General features: G+C 43.0%; 1 protein-coding gene and 1 pseudogene across 4 annotated transcripts in view; both read right to left on the bottom strand.

The window, feature by feature from the left end:
• Positions 1-16,933, bottom strand: part of HPS3 (HPS3 biogenesis of lysosomal organelles complex 2 subunit 1) — a 44,506-nt gene extending 27,573 nt beyond the window's left edge. For 3 of the 4 annotated variants that reach the window (XM_087818074.1, XM_087818075.1, XM_087818076.1), the window contains exons 1-4: positions 16,717-16,933; positions 2,829-3,320; positions 2,139-2,310; positions 1,955-2,040 (exon numbers count right to left, since the gene is read on the bottom strand). In XM_087818074.1, coding sequence (XP_087674200.1) covers positions 1,955-2,040; positions 2,139-2,310; positions 2,829-3,320; positions 16,717-16,933 — 967 coding nt within the window. Of the gene's footprint in view, positions 1-1,954; positions 2,041-2,138; positions 2,311-2,828; positions 3,321-13,395; positions 13,442-16,716 lie in introns of those variants that run through there. The other variant, XM_016221525.2, reaches the window with a different exon arrangement.
• A 3,708-nt stretch (positions 16,934-20,641) lies between these two features.
• LOC107544059 (large ribosomal subunit protein uL23 pseudogene) lies at positions 20,642-21,189 on the bottom strand (annotated as a pseudogene).
• Positions 21,190-21,580: the final 391 nt, after the last annotated feature.

The following is a 21,580-nucleotide window of genomic DNA, read 5'->3' as shown; positions in this document are numbered from 1 at the left end:
TTGAAGCTATGTGATGGGTACATGGATTCATTGTACTATTTTCTCTACAGCTATGTGCTTGAAACTTTTCATAATCAAAGTTTATTTTTTAAAGTTTAGCTCTGATTGATACTCTTCAAGGACACCCATTAATAACAGAAGAAAGTCCAATACTGCATTCTCCATAATTGGCCCAGCATTCTCCAACCTGTCCAGTTTTTCCTCCCTCCTTTCCCACACACATTTGTGCTCTAGTCAGACAGAGCTGCTCACTAATCTCCAAACACACAATGCTTTTATACCTTGTACATGTTGTTCCTCTTATGTGATATCTCACTAAAATCTCCATCTTCTAAAAGCTCTACTCATCCCTTAGAGCCCAGTTCAAATATGCACTATCCTTCCATATGCCTATTAAGTAAACCTCATTCATCAGATACCTACTAAGTGCCACTGTTCTTGGTTCTGGGGATACAAGTGCACAAGACAAGGTAACTGCATTCATTCTAGTAATGGGGACCGAAGCAGAGACTAAACAAACTGTGTAGTATGTGGAGAGGGAATAGTTTAAACTGAGAGGCCAGGGAAGTCCTCTGTGGTGAGGTGACATTTGAGCTGTGAGATGAACGGCTCACAGACGCTGTCACCCATGATCTGGGGAATGTACATCCTCAGCACTTGAAAAGTAACAAGTCTCACACAAGAGTGCACTTGGCATATCTAAGAGAGAAAGAAAAGCCATCTGGATGGAGGACAGTAAGCAGGGTGAGAGGGACAAGATAAGCCCAGAATCAGGGTCACGCAGGGCATGGAAATAACTTGGGATTTTATCCCAAGTGCTATGGGAAGCCACTGGATAAAAAGTTGACCCTCTCCCACGGCTATGGGCCATCTGGTCTCCAGCCTCGTCTTGCAGGCCCCTCTCCCTCGCCTGACTCTCCCCGGTCTCGCTTCTCTCAGTTCCTCAACCAAGATTCACCCCCGGCCACAACGCCTTTGCTGCTTCCTCTGCACTAACCCTATGCCCGGCCTGCGCCATTTCACTCTTCAGATCCTCTTTCTCGGGAAGCCTTCCCTGACTGCCAGATGAGGTCAGGATCTCTTGTAGGCTTTCAAGGCAGGTTTTGTCTAGTTGCCCCTCCCCCACGGAGCATGCATTTCGGCATGAAACTGTATTCTCGTTTTTGTGATTATTTGATTAATAATCGTCTACCTCCTCCAGGAGACCATAAGCTCCATGAGTGTAAGTACTTTGCCCACTTTTGCTTATTATTGGTTCCCTAGTATTCAGAACCATACCCAACACAGCAGGTACTCAACGCATTTACTAAAACAAACAAAAAATAAACAAAGGTTATAAACACATTTAATCAGAATAATATTTGTATCTTTCCCTAGGCCACATCTAAAGATGTTAAACAGGCCAGGACTAAGGACAGCAACCAATGCTGATTCTCAATTTTTGCTGCCCATTAGACTCCTGGGGAGCTTTTCAAAAATACTGATGTCCAGGCTCCATAACTGACCAATTACATCAGGATCTCCAGCATGCAGTGCCTGGGCATCGCTATTTTTAAAGGCATCCAAGTAAACCCAGTGTGCAGCACGGCTGAAAAGCACTGCTCTGAATGAACTTCCTTCCGTCCACCATCCCCACCTTGCTCACAGGCCATCACAGAAGGCTGCCAAACACCCAGCTGGAACCCAGGTAAACCTCAGTTACAGCAGGGCTCTGATTTCCCTTTTTGGGTCCAGTGACCAGTTTTCAAAAAGGGAAATGGCTTTTGCATGTCATGTCCTCTCCATGGCTTCTCCTACCAGACACAACTTCCCTTTCTAGTGGTCACAGGGATTTGCTAAGGATCACGTCCAAGGCTACAGGGAGACTCAGCAGAACCTAACCTATTATGCACGTCTGTCTGCCCTCCCAGCCAGAGCCTTTCACCTCCCTGCACTGAATCACAGTCATACTTACCTGTCTGGTAAATGGGTAGCAGCTGAAGCGAATGCAACTTAATGTCATCAGACGAGACATAGGATGAAATATCAGGAGCAAAACGTCTGTGAGTTTAAAAAGACAGGGAGAGAGATCTAATTTCTGTGTACTTTAAGCAGATAAATATATATTAAATCCTGGTGAATAAAAAGCTGTCTAATACCTATAGAGCAGATGCTGAACATGGAAATATTTTATTTTTTCATCATCTAATCCCGTTGACTCCAGTGTAACAGATACTCCAGACTGTTCACTATTTTCACCAAGAAGTTCCATGGGCTTTTGGCAGATAACAAAATCATCTGACTCAAGCGGCAAAGTGTCATTACTGATGCCTTAAAAAATAATATTTAAGAAAAGAGTTTAATAACTCCAAATACTACTTGAACGAAAATTAGATTTCCCAACACCCCCCACCAATTAAATAGACATGAAATAATTTTACTTATTTATACAGACACACACCTCATATATTAACAAAGCACTATGGTTCTGAAGTCTTAGCACTCGCTCATTTATTCCTCACAACTGATCAGATACAACAGGATGCATTAATGTCTCAATTTTATACATGAGAAAACTGAAACCCAGAATTCCGAACCCAAGTTCATTCAACTAGTAAATATGAGGAACTGGGACTAACAACTCCTCCTCAAGCAGATGCTCCATTATTTCTATTGACAACTAATGCATTTGCATGCTACAGATAAGGTCACAAAGCCAATGCCATATTTTAGGAATAACGAAATCTATACATAATGTGGGCTGGCAATAGATATAACAGTACTTCAGAGACTGCCAGAAGTAAGGGTTTTCTCTGTACCTAAAACAAGCAAGCAAAGTCATCATTTACCTGCTGCCTGTGTCACTGAACTGTTGGGCTTGCGTGGACGGCGGTAAACACTCTCTCCATTTTTAGGGTTTGACTCCAGTTTTAGGATTAAGACTTCTAAGTCTGACATGACAGCCACATATCCAACACAGAAAGAAATTTCAACAGGAGTGATATTATGTAGGTGTATAACTAAAGAACGTTCAAAGTCCAGTATTGAGAATTCTTCGTTAATGATCTGATACTTCAAACTAAATAAGACTAACTTATTTGTGCAGCCAACAAGAAGGTCCCCTTTCACAGGACAACAGGAAATGCACAAGGGGGTCTCAGAAAGTGGCATTTCAACAATAGACATCTGGTCTCTGAAGGATTCTCGGAAGGGTGCCTCCACATTATGTCCAACCATTCGGATACACACTCGAGAGTTTTCAGTTCTTTTACTTCTCCAGTTCACATAAGCACGTAGAAATGTAGTTTGGTTTTTCTCTTCAATTGCTACCAAATAGTCTCCTGAGAAGGAAATAAGATTATAGTTAGAATTTGTAATTAGAAACAACCACTTACCTTGCATCATGAAAAGGAACTACTAATGAAGTCTAATGTGAATGGTTGAATTACCGATTGACTAGAACAAAACCCAAAGTAAAAGAATCTTAGGTGTATTTTTAACTGACATTAGGCATTTGGGTCCTGAAATAAATACAATCTCTCTCTATTTCAATGTCTTAAGATACCCATGGATTATTCATGTACCTTACGTAGAAAGTATACATTTTATTCCTTATATTAGCTCTAAGTATTTACCAGAGCTCTGACTACAGCTCCAACAAACTCTCCTGACATAAGACTTCAGTAGTATCAGTGTGATGTTAAAATCAGGTATAAATTAAAGAATTCTGAGGTTAGCATAACTTACTCCACAACCCTTCCCTTACCAACAAAATTCACATCTTTATGTCAATGCTGAGAAATAGGATACAGCACATATTAACTAAAATTCATATCCAAGTTTACTTTCCCTTAATCGTTGATTTTATTAGATCTTTTAAATTACAAAGTAATTTTGTAATTACTTTTTGTTGTTGAAAAGTCAAAGTGGTAAAGAGATATCAAATAAAAAGCATAATGATCTCTCCCCTGCAGTCCAATCCGTTGAGGAGCCAATGTTAACACACACAGCCTGGCATGTGCCCTTCTACATGGTCTCTCCTATAAACACAGATCACAGAGTGGTATTTTGCCTCTTTCTTTTAATACCCAAAATGGAATCACACTAAATATATTTAACACTCTGCAACTTTAAAAAATTACCAACAAATTTTTCCCTCCAGGTCCATACATGGATATCTAACATTCTTTCCAATATCTGCATAAGAGCCTGTGTATATATATGTGCCATAATTTATTCAACAGCTCCCCTATTGATACACATTCAAATAACACCAGGTTTTTTTTTACTACTATACTTCGCCCTGCAATAATAGGCCTATACCTATGTATTTATTTACTGGGGGTTTGTTTCAACGGTGTAGGTTCCCAAAAGAAACAATGTTGGGCTAAAGGGCAGGTACATTTTAAATTTTAATAAATATAGTCAGATTACTATCACAATTACAAAATAGAAATTCATGTTACCAACGGCATGGTATGACAGGCCCGTTTCCCCAAACTCTCACTAGCACTGACTCTATGTAATGAGGGAAACATGGGCTCTCATGGTTGACATAGTGTATTATTTTCCAGACCACTTATAAAGGGGGCCACCTTTTCCTTGGTTTATCACCATGTGTAATCTCTTCTGCGAGTTATCCACCTTTTTTATGTTTTAATTTGTCTTAATTGTTGAAAGTATTAGATGTCCATTTTTTTGCCCCATTGATCCCTTCCACACTGAAACTCCCTCCCCTAGACCTTCACCACACTATGTCTGTGTCCATGGGTTGTGCATATAAGCTCTCTGGTTAATTTGCTCCCACCCACCCACCCCCGGCTTCCCTCTGAGATATATTAGTCTGTTCGATGCTTCTGTCTCTCTGAATCAATTTTGTTCATCAGTTTATTTTGTTCATTAGATTCCACATATGAGTGAGATCATGTGACACTTGTTTTCTCTAACTGGCTTATTTCATTTAACAAAATATTCTCCAGGTCCCAACATGCTCATAAGGTTAGGGATCCTTCCTTTTTACAGCTGCATAGTATTCCACGGTGTAAATGTCCGAGATGTTTGACATTTCAATCTTCTTGAACTCGTAGAGACTTGTTTTGTGTCCTAACATGTGGTCTATCTTTAAGAATGTTCCATGTGCACTTGAGGAGAATGCATATTCTACAGCTTTGGGGTAGAATGTTCTTTAGTCAATTAATTCCATCTGACCTAGTGTACCATTTAGAATCACTGTTCCCATTGATTTTTTTTGTCTGGGAGATCTATCCAGTAGTCAGTGGGGTGTTAAAGTCCCCTGCTATGACTGTATTGCTGTTAATCTCTCCCTTAAAGTCCCCCATAAGTTTTTCTTCATCCTGTGTGAGACTTTTGTTCTGAGGTGGGTCTCTTGTAGACAGGAAATATTTGGATCTTGTTTTCTTATCCATTCAGCTACCCTATGTCTTTTTTAATTTTTTAAAATATATCTTTATTCATTTCAGAGAGAGGAAGGGAAGGAGGGAGGGAGGGAGGGAGGGAGGGAGGGAGGGAGGGAGGGAGGGAGGGAGGGAGGGAGGGAAGGCGGGAGGGAAGGCGGGGAGGGAAGGCGGGGAGAGGGAGGGAAGGAGGTCAACGATCAGAGAGTCGTCATTTGATAGGCTGCCTTCAGCTGGGGATCGAGTCCACAACCTGGGCATGTGCCCTGACCAGGAATCAAACCACGATCTCCTGGAGCCTAGGTCAATGCTCAACCGCTGAGCCAATCCCAGTCGGGCTACCCTATAACTTTTGATTGGGACATCTAATACTTTCAACAATTAAGACAAATTAAAACATAAAAAAAGCAGATAACTCACAGAAGAGATTACACATGGTGATAAACCAAGGAAAAGGTGGCCCCCTTTATAAGTGGTCTGGAAAATAATACACTATGACAACCATGAGAGCCCATGTTTCCCTCATTACATAGAGTCAGTGCTAGTGAGAGTTTGGGGAAACGGGCCTGTCATACCGTGCCGTTGGTAACATGAATTTCTATTTTGTAATTGTGATAGTAATCTGACTATATTTATTAAAATTTAAAATGTACCTGCCCTTTAGCCCAACATTGTTTCTTTTGGGAACCTACACCGTTGAAACAAACCCCCAGTAAATAAATACATAGGTATAGGCCTATTATTGCAGGGTGAAGTATAGTAGTAAAAAAACCCTGGGGTTATTTGAATGTGTATCAGTAGGGACATTTGATGTCTGATTGGGACATTTAATTCATTTGTATTTAAGGTTATTATTGATAGGTACTTAGCCATTGCCATTTTAATTCTTTATGGCTATGTTTTTCTCTCTATTTCTATTTCTTATTACAGCAGTTCCTTTTAACATTTCTTGCAATGCTGCTTTGGTAGGGATAAACTCCTTTAACCTTTTTTTGATCAGGGAAGCTCTTTATTTCATCATCTATTTTGAATGATAGCCATGCTGGATACAGCAGCCTCGGTGTTAGAACCTTGCTTTTCATTTCCTTGAACACTCCATGCCATTCCCTTCTGGCCTGTAGAGTTGTTGTTGTTTTAAATATATCTTTATTGATTTCAGAGAGAGGAAAGGAGAGGGAGAGAAACAGAAACATCAAGGATGAGAGAGTCATTGATCGGCTGCCTCCTGCACGCCCCCAACTGGAGGTTGAGCCCGCAACCCAGGCATGTGCCCTGAGGGAATCGAACTCTGATTGCCTGAATCCTAGATTGATGCTCAACTGCTGAGCCACGCCTAGCTGGGCTGGCCTGTAGAGTTTTTGATGAGAAATCAGCTGACAGCCTTGAGAGCTCCTTTGTAGATAACAGATTGCTTTTCTCTTCCTGGCTTTAAGATTCTCTGTCTTGAATTTTCGGCATTTTAATTATGATGTGTCTGGGCATAGGACTCTCTGGGTTCTTTTGGCTTGCAACTCTCTGCCTCCTAAACTTGTGTGACTTTTTCCTTGACCAGGTTGGGGAAGTTCTGCCATTATTTCTTTAAACAGGTTCTCCAACTCCTGCTTACTTTCAACTTCTGGAACTCCTATGATGTGAATATTCTTGTTTCATGTTGTCCCACAGCTCCCTTAAACTGTCCTCCTACTTTTTAATTGTTTTTTCTTTTTGGTTCTCTGATTGAGCTATTTTTTCTACCCTGTCTTCTAATATGCTGATCCAATCCTCAGCTTCCTCTAATCTGCTGTTTATTCTTTCCATTGTATTTTTTATTTCTATGTCATTCTTAATTTTCCTTCATAGTTTCCATATCTTTTTGCATGCTGTTGAGCATCCTTATTATCAGTATTCTGAACTGTATATCTGATAGATTGCTTATGTCCATTTCATTTATCTCTTCTTCTGGAGAATTCTCTTGTTCTTTCCTTTGAGGTTTCTTTTCTTCCCATTTTGGGCGGCATGTCTGGGTTTGCTTCTATGAATTAGGTAGATCTGCTAGAACTCCCAGTCTTTTGGATAGTCCCTGGTGCAGGTCAATGTCAGATGTTGTTTGTGACTGGCCTTGAGAACCTTACTGGAAGTCTTCCACAATCCACATCCTGTGGCTCCCTCTTCTGGGGCTGGGAGCTTTTTGAAAGGACCCAGATGTGCACCAAGTTCTGCTTTTCCAAGCCCTGGATCCAGAAGCAAATAAAGCAAAGACTCAAAGCACCCAGGGGCTGATTGTTATTCAGTCTCTTAATGAGCCTCAGGCTGTAGAAACTCCACAGGGTGCAGCATGAAGTTTTACAACAGGGTAGGGCAACTGCTTCTCCTCCCAGGCAAAGGCTGCTCAGATAGCAAATGTCTGCCTGAGAAAGATGTCCTCTGTCATATGGGGTAATGACTCAGCACAGGGGTCCAGATGGGTGCCCTCTGAGTGCCATCTCCAGAGCCCACAACCCTAGATTCTCCCCACACAGCTCCAGTACACTCCGCCCTCCCTCTGCTTGAGCCCAAGGTGTGGTGCATACAAACCTTTGTGCCTTGGCCCTTTAAGAGGGTGCCTGCATTTCCAGCTGCCTCTCCATGGAAGACAGAAACCCTGCTGTTTTTCACAGCCAGATGTTACGTGGGCACCTTTCTCAGTTCTGGTGCTCTGAGCTATGGAGCCCAGCTTGTAGTTTAGACCCCAGAGTTCTCAGTGGGAACCCCCCATAGCTGAGATATCCCTCGAGACTGTCAGCTGCTGCGTGTGGGAGCCTGGCCAGCACTCTTGCACCTCTGCACTTTCTACCAGTCTCTATGTGGTCTCTGCTTTACATCCTTGGTTGTGAGAGTTTTCTCAAGGTAGTCATTTAATTATTCAGGATGGTTTTTCTATATTTTAGTTGTAATTCCAGTTTGGTCCTGGGAGCATGTCGGTATACCTTCCACTTAATTTGTTGCCATTTTTGGAATTCCTGGTATGAAACTCTTCCACTTTTTTAAAAAATTCCTCACCCAAGGATATTTTTTCCATTGAATTTTTTTTTTTTAGAGTGGGGAGGGGGGGAAGAGAGAGAGAGAGTGAGAGAGAGAGAGAAAAGTAACACTGATGTGAGAGAGACACATACATCGCCTGCGTCTACACACGCCCAACTGGGGCTGATGATTGAGCCTGCAATTGAGGCACAAGCCCTTGACCAGGAATCAAACTCTCAACTCCTCATTCCACCGGCCAATACTCAAACCACTGAGCCAAACTGGCCAGGGAGTTATCCACTTTTTTATTGGGTTGTTTGATCTTTCTTATCCAGGAATAGCAGCTCTCTGGGTAAAAGTGACATTAATCCTTTGTTGGTTAAGATAAACAAGTCATTTTTGGTAGTCTATTGTTTGACTTACTGTTATCATCATAATTAGCTAGTTAATATTAATAAAGGAAAGAAAGCAAGGGAATTGAGACATTGTAAGCATGGTCACCTGAGAAGCTTCACCAGGAAGCTATAGCTTCACACAGTATTGTTTCTCCAAGGGGATTAACACCCCTCCCTTCCCGCATCTAGTACTGGGATTGCTGGGTGCAGAAGGGGGAGATAGGTACATGCACACAAGTCAGGGTGAGTAGTAGGGAAGGTGCTTCCCTGTCAGTCTAGCCTAGGGAACAGTGGATTGGCTACGGGTGGATCCTATTAGAAACATGTGAAATCTTAGAAAGTTAATTGGTTCATTTGAAGAAGCTCCTGGTTAAAAATCCCCAGAGTTCCCTCTCTCTGGCTCTTGTTCTCTCTTGCTCCATGACCTGCACTCACCTGTGCACCTGCCTGTTCTCTCTCCATAGCCGTGTTGCCTTAAACAGCCACATGGCCCATGGCCATGCCAACTTCATATGCAGGATGCTGGACTGGACTGTACTTTAATATGGAGCACGAACTATGGGCAGTGGCCTTTACTATAGCCCTGCTGAAGACACAGTTGGACTTCTTCCATGGTGAGATGGACAGAGATGGGGCCTCAAAAGGGAACTCCCTTAATTTCACATCATCAATAAAGCTTTCCAAGAAACCTCCTCCTCCCACGGGGGCCTCAGGAAATTCATTTCCTCGTGGCACCCCAAGAACTCCACTTCCACTGGTAACACTTTGACTTTGCTTATGGCATCTTTTACCATATGTTTATGTAGTCAGATATATATCTTTTCCTTCTTGACTTCTGAGTTTCCTAACTTGCTTAACCAGTCTTCTATGTCCTCCAAATTACACAAAAATGCTCTTATATATTCCATTTTAGTGATTTCTTATTTAAAATTTTAATCTTTAGGACTTTGTGGATAGGGAGGATAAGTCCAGGTTTTTCAAAATGCAGAGCCTATGGTAAAAGCTAACGTTATTAGGTAAATAAGCCCTTTTCAATGAACTGAAATTGAAAGGCTTCAGTTAGCATACTGACTTCCTGTATCTGCAGTGGCTTCAGCCCATTTCTGCAGATTGTAGAGCTCACAGGGCTGCCTGGACCTCCTCCTCCTCCAAAATGAGCCATTACTCAAGAAAGGTAAGCCTTCTCCTGATGCTGGTTCCTTTGGCCACAGGGATGGAAGCTGTACCTACCTGTTCTCTCACTGGAGACCTTGTTGGATGCCCAAATACTCTGAAGGTTCAATATGTTTTCTCACTCTGTCCCAGAGCAGCAGTTTAGATGGAGTTAGGGTTAAAAGATGCCTATGGCGATTGCTTCTATAGAAATCAGTTTATCTAAGAAGTCTTTGTATGTCTTGCTGCCATAAAACGCCTTGCAAAACCTCTTCCTTTTAGTAATATTTTCCACAGAGTATTTGCAGGGTTAATGACTTGCATGTCTGTCCTGAGGGCTCAGGTGTGAGGGAAGCTCAGTCAGTCATTTGAAAATTCCAGAAATAAATCCTGGGTTAGGCTCCAAATGGGCTTCAGTTACAGCAGCTTGAAGATATTAGCCTTATGAGACGTAGCCTTAAAGTAAGAACGGCTGTACAGAGTTACTTCACATCTAAATCTAAAAAACAATACTCCTAAGTTGTCATGAAGTTGGTTCAAGTTTTGACTATTAAATAAAGAAAATTCTCTTTAGTTTATAAATACATTCTTAAGGATGTGTTGACAATACTGAATCAACCTGTTATTTGAATGGCTTGAACACACTGCAATTCAAGTTCACACAGGCCAAGATAGGTCTTAATAATGGACCTAGGTGCCTATCTACTGTTTAATTCCGTCCCCAGATGAGAACCCAAGGGACAGTCACTCCTGTGAGGTTTCCCTATTGTGCTGTAACACAGTCATAAGAAGTCCACAGCAATATAACAATTAGTGAACTTTCAGTTTAAATTGTGTACATTTTTATATTGTAAAATGTTTGCTGCATATTGATACATAGTGTGATTCAATAAAGTGCTTATAATTTAAAAACTATTTCACATTCAAAATAAACACAGTTATATATTTATATTAAAAAAAAATGCCTGGCCTTAGCAGGTTTGGCTCAGTGGTTAGAGCGTTGGCCCTTGGACTGAAGGGTCCCGGGTTTGATTCCGGCCAAGGACATGTACCTTGGCTGCAGGCTTGATCCCTGGCCCTGGTCGGGGCATGTGCAGGAGGCAACCAATTGATATGTCTCTCTCACATCTATCTATGTTTCTCTCTCTCTCTCTCCCTTCCACTCTCCCTGAAAAGCAATGGAAAAAAAAAAATCCTCAGGTGAGAATTAAAAAATAATAAAATAAATAAATAAATAAATAAAAAGATGCCTGTGGTCTCCATCTTCCTAGAATTCCTTCATTAAATATATATATTTTTTAAATTTATTGTGGTAAAACACACATAACAAAATTTACCATTTCATGGCTTTTAAGTGTACAATTCAATGGCATTAAGTCCATTCCACTGTTGTGCCACCATCCTTCTCCAGACCTTTTTCATCTCCCCCAAAATCCTGTATTAAATGATAGCTCCCCATTCCTCCCCCACCCCAACCCCAACCCCAACTGTGACAACCACCATTCTACTTTCTGTTTCTATGAATCTGACTACCCTAGGTACCTCATGTTATCTGAATCATACAGTATTTGTCCTTTCGTGCCGGGCTTACTTCACTTAGCACAATGTCTTCCAGGTTCATTTGTGATACAGCATTTGTCAGATTTTCACTCCTTTTTAAGGCTGAGTAATATTCTATTGTATGCATACGCCACATTTTGTTTATTTATCTATCTATAACACTTAGGTTGTTTCCTTATCTTGGCTACTATAAATAATGCTATACTGAACATGAGGGTAAGATATGTATATGCCACATTTAGTCCGTCTTTTCACCTGTTGATGGGCATTTGGTTGCTGCTACCTTTTGGCTCTTGTGAAAAATACTGCTATGAACGTGGGTGGTACAAATATCTGCAAAAGTCCCTGCTTTAAATTATTTTGTATCTATACCCAGAAGTGAAATTGGTGGATCACGTGATAATTGTTTAATTTTTTGAGGAACCACCATACTCTTGTCCACAGCAGCTCCCTACCATTTTATATTCCCACCAGCAACGCACAAGTGTTCCAAAATCTCCACATCCTCACCCACAGTTATTTTCTACTTTTTTTATAACAGTGTTTTTAATGGGTGGGAAGTGGTATATCTCACTGTGGTTTTGATTTGCATTTCCTTGATGATTAGTAATGTAGAGCATGTTTTCATGTGCTTGCTGACCATTTGGAGAAATGCCTATCAAGTCCTTTGCCCATTTTTGAATTGGTTCATTTTTTCTGTTGTTATCGGAGTTCTTTACATATTCTGGATATTAATCTCTTATCAGATATATGCTGTGTAAATATTTTCTCTTGTTCTGTGGACTGCCTTTTCAATCTTTTGGTAGTGTTCTATGATGCACAAGAGTTCTTAATTTTGATAAAGTCCAATTTGTCTATTTTTTCTTTTTTTGCCTGGTGTCATATTCAAGTTAGTAAATGAATTTTGAAACTAAGAGTATTTTTTTAGTTATAATAAGTGTTTTATTCATGCATCTATAAATATATGCCTATTTCATTAATAAAGTCTATATATCAACTGTTTATATATAACCTGCAAACTGTACACAGCACCCAGGCTGCCTTGTATGTTTTCAAATCAATAACTTGTTTTGTAAATGATGACCTAGAACTTGCTAAGTGTGTCTACCTCATAAGCCTTAAGATCGGGGCTTTACAGTTCTCTCAGTTAACCCTCACAAGCTCAGACAAACTAAGTAACCTACCTAAGGCAACACAGCCAACAAAGTATGGTGCTGGAACTTAAACCTGGATTAGGTTAGCTCAAAAGTCAATGCTCATTCCCCAATAATGCTGTCTCTCAAAATGTTAGATGGGAGGTATAAGTCTAGAGGACTCTGTGGAGGATATAGCCCTTTATAAGAGAAAGTAACTAAACTTTTTAAAGCAGTATGAGCCCACAGTTTTATTTTACCTGTAAATTAAAAAACCATTCTCAGCCCTGGCCAGATAGCTCAGTTGGTTAATGCGTCATCCTGATACACCAAAGTCATGGGTTCGATCTCCGGTCAGGGCACATAGAAGCAGCAACCAATGAGTGCATAAATAAGTGGAACAACAAGTCCATGTTTTTCTCTCACTCTTTCAAATCAATAAATTAAAAAAAATTTTTAATAAAATATCATTCTCATATCTGTTAGACAGATATGAGCAGAGCAAGGACGATGGGCCAGGTACAAACACCCACCAGGGCAAAACTGGGAAAATAAGAACCTTGTCCCCAGGGTAACCTATCCTCCCCTAGCATTTAGACCCCCTCAGTGTTTCCTCCCTAAAGATAACATCTAGGCCTCAGCTGTATTTCAACTCCAGGCCCAGAAAAGTGGCAAAACCAGACAAGTGGTTCCTTGGCTGCCTCAGGACCAGATACATTGACTAATAACTCCCTGCCCTGGCACTGACCAATCAGTGGAGACCATGACCCTGAAGGAGCACACCTGGAAAGCTGGTGAATATTCTATTGGACATTCTCCTGAGACCTCTCTAAGATTTCCACCTGTAAGAAAGAGATAAATACACTCAGGACAAAGGGCTCAGCTTGTGCTCCCCCGCCCAGGGGAGCTCTCCAGTACTATCTCCTTCCCCCTTCTTCCCTACGAGGGAACTCCACAAGACTTGCAACCAGGCGAGCAATGGGCAATGACACCTTGTCCCAGGTTTACCCACTGAACCTGTCTCCAAGGCCCCCTTTTCTCTCTGACTTCTCAGTGAGCCAAAGCAGCCTAGCCTAAGCTCTCCTTGCTTCTATGCTCTTCCTTGTTTCACAGTCCTAAGTATATTTCTGCTGCCATCCTGGACCCTATACCCTTTGACTCAGTGCTGTGTAGCACTTCCCTTCGGCTATCCCCCACCCCCATCCCCTTTCCTTAAATAAATTCAATTTTTCTTAATTCACGATCTGAGATGGTTATTTTGCCTACCTAAGCACTACCAACCTTAACCTTTCAATATCTACTCTTAAGCCTGAAGTCACTGATTTTTAAAAATAAGTAAACTTTTCCTTTTATGTAACAAGATCATAAACCTGGTTAACATTACTAATACCAGATTAAGGAAAACGCTGCATTCTAATGACAAAATTGACATCAGAAGGCAGAAATAATATACAATGCATCAAAATATGTTTTATGATTTAAGAAAAATTAGGGAGGACTTGGGGGTAGGGAGGACTTGGGGGTAGACTAGAGCTGGTTTAATACACTGGTGCTAAAGGACAGGTGATGAGGGCCATGTGGTCATCCTACCTGCCCCACCACCTCCAGACAGCCCATAAACAAGTGCCCAGCACCAAAGCTCCCCACATAGCGCTCAGCCCTGGCCACCAGGCCTTCCTCCCTTCAGAACAATGAGTTCTCACATCTCCTCTGCCTCCCTTCACACACAAAGCCTAAATTAAGTGTCTATTAATGGCAGTGATGTTAGGGTACCCCAGTTCTTCAAAATTTCTACCTACTTTCTTCCTAACACCCCCAACTTTTATGAAAGGAGACTAGCATCCAATGAGAGATAAAAAACTGAAAATGTTTACTGCTCGGGTAAGAAGCCTACAAAGCACTTACAGTAAATACAGGGTGGGGAAAAAGTAGGTTTACAGTTGTGAGTACATGAAACTTTATTCTTATATTATCATTTATTAATTATTGTGTTATTTTCCATATGAACAACTCTAAACCTACTTTTGCCCCACCCTGTATAAATGACTGGTATAAGATTCGTTCTGTTTTTGACGGGGAGATTTGCCTACAGAGGAAGACACTGGGTGCTTAGACCATGAATCCCCTCATGCCAAAGTTACTATGTGTAGGAGGAAAGAACATTAAAAAGTAAAAGCTGAGATATGGAAGACAAGTTACGTGGATATCCGCATAGCTAGGAGTTATGTGTAGACTAATAAAAGCTGTACCCAGGGGTTGAAGCTCACACAGAGGACTGAAAGTTACCCTTGAGCTATAGGATGCATGCTAATACATTCCACATGACTCTGGTACTGCCTTTAAGATAGCAACTGAATAATAAAAACATCTTTGTTTTCAAGGCCTCATTAATGAGGTCATCATTCTACTCACTGCACAGCAGCCAGTATGGCTCTAGGTCAGTGGTTCTTAATCCTGGCTAAATATTAGACTCACCCCAATGCTGGGCCATACCCCAGGAAACTGACACTGGTTCTCTAGGTTGTGGTCCAGGCACCAGTATTTTTTAAAGCTTTCCCCAGGTAATTCTTATGCATCAGGAGTGCCATCCAAGGATCCCCAGAAACCCCACTACTGAGAGTCAAGAAAGCTTGAAGTCTACATAACGCCTGCCACTTTCAATTCTAGAATAAATGTCAATTTGGAAGAATGGGGCAAATAATGTAAACATGTATTGCTGTCTCTCTCACTCTCTCATACACACACCAAAGTTGAAACTGGTGACTTTGGCACTCAATAGAGCTCGTAAAGGTGAGAACTCCTGTGCCTAAAAGGGGGATGGGGTGGGGAAACTGCCAATATTGTGAAATGATTGAAAAAGATGTCATAAGAAATAACAAAATCAGAATCTTCTGCTAAAAGAGAACTTACAGATCTAATAATTGATTTTCAAACAGGTCTGTGGACCAGTACAGGCCCCTGTTGATGTCTTCACTAGCCCAAAAGAAAAACTAATTACAACGTAGTAAGTTGGTCCTAAAGCAAAGACATCCAACAATTGAGGCTAAGTGTATTTTTCCTTTTTTAAATAATGGTGGCAGTAAATATAAGGGCTCTTCATTTTAAAAAATGCATATATCTTTAGTTGACAAAATGAACAGATACTATGTATGGCAGCCCCACAGTTTTTACTGAGCCATAAAATCCCAGTGTCTGGAAATCACTGATCTAGTGATTCAACTTTTTTTTTTTTAACAGAAACTGAGACCCAAAAGTTTCTATGAACTCACACCCTGCAGCGAGAGAAGGGATTCGAGGGAGATTTTCAGTCCGCCAGGTTCATGCTCTACGCTTCACTATTGCGTACTTCCACCACCAGAGTGGTTCCAGGGTCAAGACCCCAAGTTACACCTTTACACCACTCTTGAAAGGGACGCACACTCTAAGTGTACTTGTTAGGCAGTTTTAGAAAATCTATGGTGAATCCTTTTGCAACCTGAAGTACCTATTCCTGAATGCTGGGGCTTTCTAAAATAGGGATATACACACCCACACAGTGCGCCCTTGGTACACTTCACTTTCCTGGTGGAACAATAATAGTGGGTGCTGCTAAGCCGTTCCTGTTTGGAGGCGGGAGCGGGGTTGCGGATGGGGTAAGGGGTGTTGGGGGTGGAGGGTGTTCTAAGAAGGGGGTGCACGTGTATAGATTTTAAAATCAGCACATAATGTGAGCTTTCAAAAATCGAAGTTAGTGGACAGAGGCACGGCTGTTACAGGGGTGGGCATGCGTTGGCCTAACTGTTGAAGCTGGGCGTACCTGGGGGTTCGGACACTATTCTCCCTACTTTTGTATGCGTCTGAAATGTTGCGTTTGTTTGTCTTTTGTTTAAAGTGCCCGGGCTTTTCGAATGAATGGAATCCCGCTCCCCAACCCCCGGCTTTCCCGGCTAGGGCGCTGGACGAGCCGCAGCCAGCATCCCCGCCGGCTGCGAGCGGCGCCCCCGGCCCCGCCGCGACGCACAGCGCGGCGCGCGCCCCGTCCCCAGCCGCCCGCCGGGCGCGGCCGCCGGCGGGTGCCCGGAAGCGCGAAGACCCCCCTCCCGGAAGGAGGCCCGCGTGACTCACCGGCCTCGCTGTAGGCCAGGCGCAGCACCCGGCCGAGCGTGGAGAAGGCGCCCCTCGGCCGGCACAGCTCCTGGCCGGCCACCGAGAACGCCTCCACCTTGCAGCCCGCCGCCACGAACAGCGCGTCGGGGCCCCCGCCGCAGAACCGCTCGGGCTCCAGCTGGCAGGGCACCACCTGCTGCGACCCGAACGGGTGCAGGTTGTACAAGTGCACCATCCCCGCGGCCGGCTGCGGGCCAGTGCGGGAGCCCGGGGACCCCGCGCCGCGGCGGAGGCGGGGCCACTTCCGCGAGTGGGCGCGCGCTGCGGCGTCACGTGAGCGCCGGCCGGCCGCTGCGGGGCGGGGCTGACGCCGGGGCGGGGTCACGCCCGCCCGGCCCGCGCCGCCGCCGCCCTGGGTCCCAGCGCCCCCCGGCCCTGCGCGCAGGTGCTCAGCCCTGGCCGCCGCAGGGTCCCCAACGGTTGGCAGGCGGGGTCCCGCCGCGTCCTCCCTTCGTCCCTTCACGTTACCGCTTTGGAGCGCGGAGGCGCTCAGGCCTGGGATGCGGCCTCACGGGCGGTCACCTGCTCCGCGGACCGCGTCCCACGCGCTGCAGGGGCGCCACTCGGTCCCCGCAGGCGGCGGGAGCCTCGAGGGCGGGCGGCGGTAGAGACGGGGGTGCCCGGGGCCCCACACGCTGCTAAGCACCGGGAAGAGCTGCTCGGGAACGCTTCACCTTCTAGCAGGGTGGAGCTGCAGGGCGATGCCAGGAACATGCTTGGCAGAAACAAAACCTGGCTGAATGAAAGAATCCGTAGACATCACCTGGTGAACTCTGGGTATTTGACAGATTACTTTGAGCCCCAGAGAATGAAAGGACTAAAGGCCAGAAACCCACTGGCTCTCAGTCCCAAAACTGTCTTGTAATCTGTACCCTGTAAATATTCCTAACATTTCAAATGTGGAGTTCGTGGTTGCAAACCCCCCCCCCCCTTTTTTTTAGCAGTTTGGGTAGGCAGATATTGTGGCTACTCTTTCCAGTTCATCCAGTAAATATATATATAGTATAGGTCGAGGGACGTTGCTTTTGGCTCGCAAGGACACAACTGAAAAGAAATTTCGTTCAGTCATTTTTCTAGGTCAGCCCCTCATGAGCCCTTTCTTCCAAGAATTTACAAAGTAGGTGCAGTTGCATTGAAGTTAAACTCTGCCTTTATTTCCTATGCCCTGCAGATGAATAAAGCACCCCTAACTAATGTCCTTCTTTTCTTCACTCAACCAATAGGGACTCCAGGAGACAACAGGTTCATCAGATTCAGTGAGGCAGAGACCTGGACAAGCCGGTTGCTCTGGTCAGCCATCGAGGGCTGAAAACAGAAGGCTGCTGTAGAAAACACCCAGCCTCGCTGCCCATAGCTCATTTGTTTTAGGTACCATACTCATGAACACCCCTTTCCGCTGCCAATCTCTGCCGTATTTTCCTTTTTATTAATTTTCTCCTTTGAAGCTGAAAATTCCAATTTCAGTACTAAATTAAAATTTCAAAACTAAAAGTACAATTTCATGGTAATTTCCCCTGCATAAAAGTGTCTGTTTTGGAGAAAGGGGTTCATATTTGCTCAAAGCCTGGAACCCCAATCCCTTCTAGAGATAGCCACCTCTCCCTTACTATAAGGGTCCCTACCATTGGCTCATCTAAGATTCTTAGGAAGTAGACATGCTAGCCAAGAAAGGGGGGGGATGTGCCTAGTTTCCATGTTTGTCAGGAGGCTGTGAGCAGGGCTGCCCACTGGCATTCCTGTTAGAAATGCAGGGGCAGCCAAGTTAGTCTGCTAGGGCAGCCGTAACAAAATACCTCAGGCTGGATGGCTTAAACAACAGAAATTTATTTTTCACAGTTCTGGATGCAAGAAATTCAAGATCAGTAAAGGTATCCACAGATTTCTCCTGGGTCTTCTTTCACTGGCTTGCAGATGGCCACTGTCTTAATCCATCTGTGCTGCTATAACAGAACACCACAGACTGGGCATCTTATAAACAACAAAAACTTATTTCTCACAGTTCTGGACGTTGGGGAGTCCCAGATCAAGTTGCCAGCATACTTGGGTGAGGACCCTCTTCAGGGTTGCAGACTGCTGACTTCTTGCTGTGCCCTAACTTGCTGGAAGGATAGGGAGCTCGGTAGGTTTCTTTTATAAAATCACTAATCCCATTCGTGAGGGCTCCACCCTCAAGTCCCTAATCACCTCCCAAAGGCCCACCTTTTGAACACCATCACATCTGGCATTAGGACTCCAATACGTGCCTGGCATCATTAGTCATTAGGGAAATACAAAGTCAAAAACATTGAAAACCACTACACATTTATTATAATGATTAAAATGAAAAATACTGACCATAACAAGTGCTAGTGAGGATATGGAACAACTGGTGTGGATGTCAAATGGTACAAAACCTTTTGAAACAGTTTGGCAGTCTCTTCAACAGTTGATCATATACCTACCATATGATCCAGCAATTCCATTTCTAGGTGTTTACTCATGAGACTTGAAGGCATATATCCTTTAAAAGACTACCCATATTTCATAGCAGCCTTATGTGTAATAGATAAAAACTGGAAACAACTCAAATATCCATCAACGGACGAATGGGTAGACACATTTTGTCTTATCCATACAGTGAAATACTACTCAGCAATGAAAAGGAATGGACTATTGATACATACAACAACATAGATAGAACTCTAAATAATTATGCTGAGTGAAAGAAACCAGACAAAAATAGAGCATACTCTTGCAATGATTCTATTTATATAAAATTCTGGAAAATACAAACCAACCTGTACAAACAGACTGTAGTAGTCGCTTAGCCTGTAGTTGAGGGCAGCAGTGTGAGGGAGAGATTACAAAGGAGCATGAGTACACTTTAGGGAGTGATGGACGTGTTGATTATCTTGATTTTGGTAATGGGTTCATGGGTATATACGTCTTAACTTATATTGTATACTTTAAATATGTGGGATTTTTTTAAAGACCACAAGACATAGTGTAATGGCTAAGAGACCTACCCCAAATCATATTGTACTTAGAGGCAAAGCGAATCTCATTGTACGACTCTCAGTAACATAGCAGCTACTTGATAAATATGCGTTAGAAATAAGCGAGAGGGAGAAAGAGTTACTGTCACTTTCCTACTGAAAACATTCCAAGGACTTCCTCTGATATTCAGATTAAAATTTAAATTTCTTACTTGGCCAGCAAGGCCCTACATGTTCTGGCCAACCTCATTATCTCTCTCCAAACTCATTTCCTACCAGCTCTTTCATTGCCCCTCCTGCTGCTCATTCCCTCCTTATAACCTTAGCACGGCTGTCCCCTGTGCCTGAAACTTGTTCCCAGATCTTCCCATGACTTACTGCCCCCACTTTGTTTTAGGCCCTGCCTAATCCTACTTCCCTGACATTCCATGGAACATATCCTCCACCTCAGACTCCCAGTACTTTTATCACCTCATCTATCTAATTTCCATATTTCTTATTTAGTTTTTATTGTTATCTGACATCATATTACATATTCATTTTTTTGTCTTTCTCCTCTACTAGATAAGAAGCAAGTTGAGAGCAGAGACTTTGTCTTCTTCACAGGTATGTTCCCAGTGCCTAGAACATTGCCTGAGAGTAGGTGCTTGATAAATATTTGCTGAATGAATGAGCTTGCACAGTTGAGTGGAACCCTTATACTCATAGTTATTTAATCTCTCACAGCCTCAAATTCCTCATTTCCTACTTCAGAGTGTTGTCAAGACGACTAAATGAGGTAATGTATTTAAAGCATTTAGTACAGTGCTTGGCACATGGCAGGTGGCTCATGCAATCTTTTTTTTTTTTTTTTGATACTATTTCTCTTTTTAATGTATTTACTCATCTTCAGCCTGATTGGTGGTGTGTTTTTTTCTTTCTTTCTTTTTTTTTCTTTACAGTGTAAGATTTTTATATTTAGAATTAGCCAGCTGGACTCAGTTTAGATGATCCCAATTTTGTTGGCAACATCCAAAGCATCATAGTCAGGAGCCAGTCGAACATATGCCTTCTTCTCTCCATCAGGCCTGATCAGGGTGTTGACCTTGGCCACTTCGATGTCGTGGAGCTTCTGCACAGCCTGTTTGATCTGGTGCTTGTTGGCCTTGACATCCACAATGAACATGAGTGTATTGTTGTCTTCTATCTTCTTCATGGCTAACTCGGTAGTCAGGGGGAATTTGATGATGGCATAGTGGTCAAGCTTGTTTCTCTTGGGTGCGCTCTTCCGAGGATATTTAGGCTGCCTTCGGAGCCTCAGTGTCTTCGGCTGTCGGAAGGTGGGTGACGTGTGGATCTTCTTTTTTTAATGGCTGTGGATGCCTTTCAGCATTGCTTTCTTCGCCTTCAAAGCCTTTGCTTTGGCTTCAGCTTTGGGAGGGGCAGAGGCTTCCTTCTTTGCTTTCGGCTCCATCTTTGTAAAAGGACTCTTTTTTTTTTTTTTAATTTATCTTTATTGTTGAAAGTATTACAGGTGTCCCACTCCCCCTCCCCAGTTGAACCCCCCCACTCTGCTCCCACCCCCTCCCCAGGCCTTCACCCCGTTACTGACTGTGTCCATGGGTTATGTATATATGCATATAACTTCTTTGGTTAATCTCTTCCCATCCTCCACCCCCCTTCCCTCTTTCCTCTGAAATATGATCGTCTGTTGCATGCTACAATGTCTCTGGATCTATTTAGTTTGTCAGATTCTTTTGTTCATTAGCTTCTTCTTAAAGAAGACCCTTCAACATTTCCTGCAGTGCTGGTCTGGTGGTGATGAACTCCTTTAGCTTTTCTGTGAAGCTCTTTATTTGACCTTCTAA

This window comes from Miniopterus natalensis, chromosome 6, assembly GCF_054644295.1.
Source record: "Miniopterus natalensis isolate mMinNat1 chromosome 6, mMinNat1.hap1, whole genome shotgun sequence".
Taxonomy (NCBI): Eukaryota; Metazoa; Chordata; class Mammalia; order Chiroptera; family Miniopteridae; genus Miniopterus; species Miniopterus natalensis.
Note: the sequence above shows the minus strand (reverse complement) of the source record. Positions and strands in the feature narration are given on the sequence as shown.